The sequence below is a fragment of the Crocodylus porosus genome, unplaced genomic scaffold (assembly GCF_001723895.1).
Source record: "Crocodylus porosus isolate Cpor-Errol unplaced genomic scaffold, CroPor_comp1, whole genome shotgun sequence".
In the NCBI taxonomy this organism is placed as follows: Eukaryota; Metazoa; Chordata; order Crocodylia; family Crocodylidae; genus Crocodylus; species Crocodylus porosus.
In genome coordinates, this window is record NW_017728921.1 from 16,524,669 (window position 1) to 16,531,232 (window position 6,564).

At 46.7% G+C, this 6,564-nt stretch overlaps 1 protein-coding gene across 8 annotated transcripts in view; it reads left to right on the forward strand.

The window, feature by feature from the left end:
• Positions 1-6,564, forward strand: part of CABIN1 (calcineurin binding protein 1) — a 202,353-nt gene that overhangs the window by 81,866 nt on the left and 113,923 nt on the right. For 5 of the 8 annotated variants that reach the window (XM_019539123.1, XM_019539126.1, XM_019539127.1 and 2 more), the window contains exon 28: positions 1,162-1,496. In XM_019539123.1, coding sequence (XP_019394668.1) covers positions 1,162-1,496 — 335 coding nt within the window. The remainder of the gene's footprint in view (positions 1-1,161; positions 1,497-6,564) is intronic. The other 3 variants (XM_019539124.1, XM_019539128.1, XM_019539131.1) reach the window with 1 other exon arrangement.

Sequence of the window (6,564 nt, forward strand, 5' to 3'; positions counted from 1 at the left end):
TCCCTTCTGACCCTAGAAACTATGAAACTATGAATCAAAGGCCTTGGTTAGGTCAGTGAATGCCATAAACAGCTCCTGGTGTTGCTCTCTACACTTCTGGATCTGTCATGCAACAAAAATCCTGTCGGTGGTACCCCGTGATGGTCTAAACTTAACTGGGATTCTGGAAGGACATCTAATCCAACTACTAATGTAACAACACTATCAAGACAGTATAGTAAATTGAGATGATTGCTCAAATTTGACAGATTTCCTGCTGCCCACTGGAGCGATTAAGGTATTAGAATGACTGGAACTTGTTGAGCATTATTAAACTTTTCTGTTGGCTTTGAAATATTACATAGTGGGTAGCTTGAAAATGTCTCTAAAACTCTCAGCCTTTAAAAGGTCTTCCTCAAAGTGGAATGATTGAGACTCACTGAATGTGTTAAACAGTTCTGGATCAAAATATGATTATAAAATAAATAGTGCTTTAAAATCATTAAATATAACGATTTTCCCAAGTTTTCACAGCGTGTGTGCGTGCGTGCATGTGTGTGCACGTGCGCATGCACACACACACCCTACTTGGAATGTTGTGTTCCTTTCTGGTGTATAGATTTTTCAAAAAGGACAATGAAGAATCAGAGGATTCAGAAAAGAGCCTCAAAAATAATTCATGATGTGGAAAACATGTTTTATAAAGAGACTCAGAAGAAGCTCAGTCTTATCAAAGAGAAGGTTAACAGTCACTTGACTATGGTCTTTCGGTATCTACTGTTCCTAAATCATATGATTCTAAAATTGTCTTCCTCTTAACAGGTAGTTAAAATAGTAGCATTTCACTTATCAAGACAACAACATTATCCCTTGTACCTTTTGGTGTCCAATTCTGTTGTAAGGATTTTTTTGTGCTTTCTCCCCACCTTCCTTATTTTATGACATTATATAAATTCTTGCATGGGTTACTGGTCAATAAAAGGTCATATGTGAAGGAGGTAATAAAGGTAGCTATTTCCATTTATCTGGGATCTGAAGATGATTTGCTCATTAAACACCGCAAGGAGTCATATGCATATCAAGGAAGTACACAAATGATTCTGCATGTATTTTAATGGAAAACAAGTTTTTTAGTACATGCGATAGTAAAAACATAAATGCTGAGTTTTGTTAATTTGTCAGTTACAGGAAAGTCAGAAGAACCTGCAGAGAACTCTGAATCTTATGCAACTGAGCTTGGTGGCCAGAAATGTCATTTAGATACCCCAGCATCATCTGGCAATCCCACTAAAGCTACCATCCCCCCATCTTTGCAGTGGGACTGCAAAAAGAAAGCAGAACCTGGTGCAGATGCATCTGAATTTCCCCAGGGTCTTCCAGCAGATCTTGAGGAGCAGCGCAAGTTTCTGACAGAGCAATGTATTGCCTCCTTCTGTTTATGTCTGAGCCGTTTTCCTCAGCACTACAAGAGCCTCTACAGACTGGCCTATCTGTATACATACAGCAAAACACACAAGGTGAGCGCAACTGACAGAATAGCTGGTGAGCTGTGGTTAAAATCAAAGCAGGTGATTGCAGATTGCATGGTCGTTCCTATTGGCTAAGAGGACTTCTCAAGTTAGCTTTTATTATGTACTGCAAGCAGAAGTGTTTCACTCCAATTTGGATTGGGTTAACATTAAGCATGGGGAAATCTCTTTCTACCAAACTGTCTCTCATCCTTGTATTAGAGCAATGAAGCATCCAAGAAACCTCCATCTATGTAGAGGCGGGACTAGATGACCCTTCAGGGTCCTTTTCTCCTTAGGAATCTAAATTGAAAGCTCTTGTTTTGTTGTTAATGCAGGTTATTTTTCCCGTCTGGAGAATTTTTTCAGGAAAGCATAGTTTGTTCATAAAGAAACGCTTGTAAACATGACAAAAATAATTTCTTACCTATGCTGAACAACTGATCACACAGTGCACTTAAATGATTTAACTTCTGTATAAATCAGGCTTTTCCTCTGTAGAACGAGGATACTGTTACTTACCTATCCCCAAGGCATAGGGAAAACTGTTAAATAAAGGCTGAAATTTAAAAGTCACATGTGCAAAATTGCATGGCCGCTTTTGTTTAAGAGGCGAACATTATGCACAGGAAACCTGAGGGATGAATGTACAACAGTATGTTTTCAGTTCAGGTTTTAACTTTAAGTTACTGGTTTTATGTTTTGGTTGGAAAAATGAATTAAAGTAATAAATGTATTAGTTGGTGCATATATGATAGCAAGAAGAGCCATTTTCCAAAGGGGTACTTGAATATGCTGAAAATAAATTTCAGCTTATCCTCAGTTGTGAGTATAGTATCTCAAGGCTCAGATTCAAGATGTGTGTTAAATAGGAGCCCAGGAGAAAGCAGGCTGAAAAACTAGCGCAGGAATGGAAAACCAAGCCTATCTGGAGTTGGGAGAAGAACTACAGAGGTTGGGTTCTCATTTTGAGATACTGAAATATCATGGCTGCTCAAAAACTGTGCTTTCATGGAAATGCTCAGGAAAGAGAAAGCAATATGACACAATTCTAAAGATAGAAGCATTATATCTAACTACATTTGCACACTTGATAAGCTCCAAGATTTTATAACTGGAACACATTTCTCCTATCTCGTAGAAAGACATGCAGTTCAAAGTCATCCTTAGAGGTTAGTATAACCAGCTGATGTATAACAGATGTATATATTAGCAGCCACTAAAGAGTGGTGAAAATAAGTAATAGGACTTGTGGGAAGTTTGTTTCCTCTTTGGTTATGCAACCCAAACTGCTGAACAAGGATCCTGCATGTCTGAATCTTCCGCTTCTGTGATCTATATGTATATCCCCCGAGAGGACCAGTCACTGAATAAAAGCCACTCAAGGGTCTTAATGCAGTTCTGAATTGGACTATTGCTGTATAGCCTTATGGTGTTGGTTTAAATGAGGCATTTCAGAGTCTTGTGCACTATAATGAAAGTAGTGCCCTTCTGAGATACGTAACAGAATTGTTCTCTTCTTTGCACATTCTTTTTTGGTAGAAATAATATCCAAAGACCTCTGTCACAACTTGTCTTGCTTGATTTTTAAACTCTTTCCTTTTTTTCTTTTTTTTTAGATTTCTTGTATTTTATGTTTAAGCCAGGTAACTATATTTCTGCAGAGGACTCTCTCTTCCCTTCATAATCAAGTAGCATACAAAATGCACTGAGTTTTGATCTTTGCAAATACAGATTTTTTTGAGTAGCTCATGCATGTCTTATCCTTTTCTTTTAAGGATCTGTGCTTATGAGAAATATTTGGTCACCTGTAGCTAGTGTGAGGCAAAGTATACTGTATTCAGGTGCTGTGAAAGTTTCTTCTTACATTTCTGTAGTCCATCTGAGGTAGGACTTCGGTTACATCTCTTGCAGCCCTTGGCCTTTGAGTAGCAGCTGCCAACGCAATCCAGTTTGGAAAGTGGTTTTTAAATGTTCATAAATAAGAGTTAGAAGTGCACTGATAGAGACTTTTTGGGCTGATACTGATGGCTGATTTTTAAGGCGCCATATTAGCCCATACTGATCCGATTGCCAATATGTGGCCCAGTGGTAAGTCTGTTGTGGGGGAAGGAGTGTGGCGGTGTGGAAGATAGAGACCCCTGCAGTGAGATTGGGAGTGGGGCTGGGGCAGGCACTGCCCAGTCGGGGTGGGGCATGGGACGGAGCCACAAGTGGCTCATCCAGGAGCCATGCGGGGGGTGGCTCCCACCCTGCATGCACCACAGGGGAGGGAATGGGGGGGCATGTACTCCCGGATCTGTGTGTGCAGTGAGGATGGGCTGCTGCTGCAGGCTAAGGCCAGGGCAGCGCTGAGCTTTTCCCAGCGGGGGCTGGGCTGGGCTGGAGTCAGTGTGGGCAGCAGCAGTGCTGGGAGAGGGCTATGGCGGGGGGCTGCAGCCACCTTTAAAATTCCCCATGATCTCCCTGAAGCCTTCCTGCCAGCACCGCCACTGCTGCCTGCCTCTAACGCAGCCTGGCCCAGCCCCTGCTGAGAAGAGCTCGACGATGCCCTGGCCCCAGCCCACAGCAGCAGCCTGCCCTTGCCCTGTGCACAAATCTGGGGGCACATGCTCCCCATGCCCTCCCAGGATGCATGCAGCAGCAAGAGCTGTCCCTTCTGTGCCTCCCAGATGAGCTGCTCATGTGCATACCGTGCCCTGCCCCAGCCCTACTCCCTCCCTCACCACTGTTTTTCACCAGTCCCAAGGGACGTCCCTGCCCATTACGGGATGGAAAGGCCTGGGTGAGGGAGATTCCTTACCCTCCACCAATGCTGACCTTGTGAAGGAACACCTTGAGAGGCTGGATACCTTCAAGTCATCTGGCCCTAACAGTTTACACTCCAGGGTACTCAAGGAGCTGGCAAGCATCACAGTTCAGCCCTGGCACAGATTTTTGAGAATTCCTGGTGCTCTGGTGAAGTGTCCAAAGATTGCAAGATGGCCAACGTGGTGTGTATCTTCAGAAAAGGGAGGAAAGTGGATCCGGCAACTACAGGCCCATCAGCCTGACCTCTGTTCTGGGGAAGGTCTTAGAAAAGATCATCAATGGGACCACTCTTAATAGACTGGCCGATGGCAACATCCTGAGGGATAGCCAGCGCGAGTTTGTTGCAGCTAGGTCTTGCTTGACCAATCTTATTTCCTTTTCCAGCCAGGTGACCTATTACCTGGACAAGGGAGAAGAGGTTGATGTCATATATCTTGACTTTAAAAAAGCCTTTGATCTGGTATCACATGATCACCTCTTAGCAAAACTGGCCAACTGTGGCCTTGGCTTTACCACAATCCGCTGGCTGGGGAATTGGCTCTGTGGTCGGACCCAGAGGGTGGTGGAAGTCCATTGTTGTGATGCACTGTGACCAGTGGGGTCCCCCAAGGGTCTGTCCTTGGGCCTATACTATTCAACATTTTCATTAATGATGTGGACATTGGTATCAAAAGCGGACTGGCCAAGCTTGCCAACGACACCAAACTTTGGGGTAAAGCATTTATACCTGAGGACAGGAAGGCAATCTAGGCTGACCTTGACAGGTTCAGGAAATGGGCAGAATAGAACCTGATGGTGTTTAACACTGAAAAATGCAAGGTTCTTCACCTTGGGAGGAAAACCCACAGCATGCTTATAGGCTTGGCAGTGCTACGCTGGCTAGCACTATGGCTGGAAGGGACTTGGGGGTCATGATTGACCACAAGATGAACATGAGCCTTCAGTGTAATGCTGCAGCTAGTAAAGCGAGCAAAATGCTGGCTTGCATCCATAAATGCTTCTCAAGCAAATCCCAAGACATCATTCTCCCATTGTACGCGGTCTTGGTGAGGCTGCAGCTGGAGTACTGCATCTAGTTTTGGGCTCCACAATTCAAAAAGGATGTGGAGAAGCTTGAGAGAGGCCAGAGGAGAGCCACACGCATGATCAGAGGTCAGAAAAACAGACCTTACAATGAGAGGCTGAGAGCTATGGGACCCTTCAGCCTTCAAAAGCACAGGCTCAGGGGTGATCTGGTAACTGCCTATAAGTTTGTAAGGGGTGTAGCAGAGCACTAGGGTGCTCGCTACTAGTAATAGTAATAAGGACAGCTGCCAATCAACATGGCAGCACAGGTGAGGGTTGCCGGGGCAACTAATGTTGGTCAGCTGGCTAGAAGGGGGCAGGGCCTGGCCTTTATAAGCGACCAGGCTGAGGCCAGAGCCAGTTCCTTTCTGGCAGCTGTAGGAGTTCTGCAGAAGAGCCCAGCAGAGGAGAGACGAGCGGTGCAGCCTGAGCACCTAAGGGGCCACAGCATGGTGAGGACAGAGAAAATCCTGGCGGAGATGCCTTTGCAGTTTGGGCCTGGACCCTTATGTTATAGCCGGCAGGGAGAGGCGCGATGTTGTGGGGTGTTGTGACCCCGGCCCCGTAAGGGGGCAGTATTCTGCCCAGTGGGGTATACGACCCAGAAGAAGGGTCAGGGGCCAGGCACGGTGTGGCAGGACGGCCCCTAGGGGCACCGTGACCTCCCCTAGTGCCCTTGCCTACCGTGCCAATCTGGGCTTTGAATGCACCCTCTGTCTCGCCCACCCTGTCTTTGATCTTAGTATAGGTTCAATTAGGGAAGCTGCCTTCCTGCCCTTCTTGGCACGGGGCCGGTCTTACTATACCGGGCCTTTGGTTCTAGTCCCTGTGCTGGTCCTCTCTCAGGGCCTGCTCAATATACGCGGCCCCTCCTGGGGCATCTTTCTGACTGTGCCCCTTCTCGCCCAGCCCGGACTTCCCAATGGGCTTATTCCCCTCTCGCGGCTTCGTATCTCGTAGGCAGTGCCCCACTCGGGCCTGCCTCCCTTATGTTCCGCGGCCACTCGCGTACTGGCCTGCGCCCCACGCTCCCCGCAGTCTCTATGCCCGCACTCGGGCCTGTGGTCATGCCTCTCGAGCGCCGCGCCCGCACTCAGGCCTGTAATCGCGCCTCTTGCGCTCCGCTGCCCCGCCCTGGGGCCCTTACTCGCGCTCATCGCCCACACTGGGCCCTTCTATGCCCCCACTGGGCCCCTTGCTC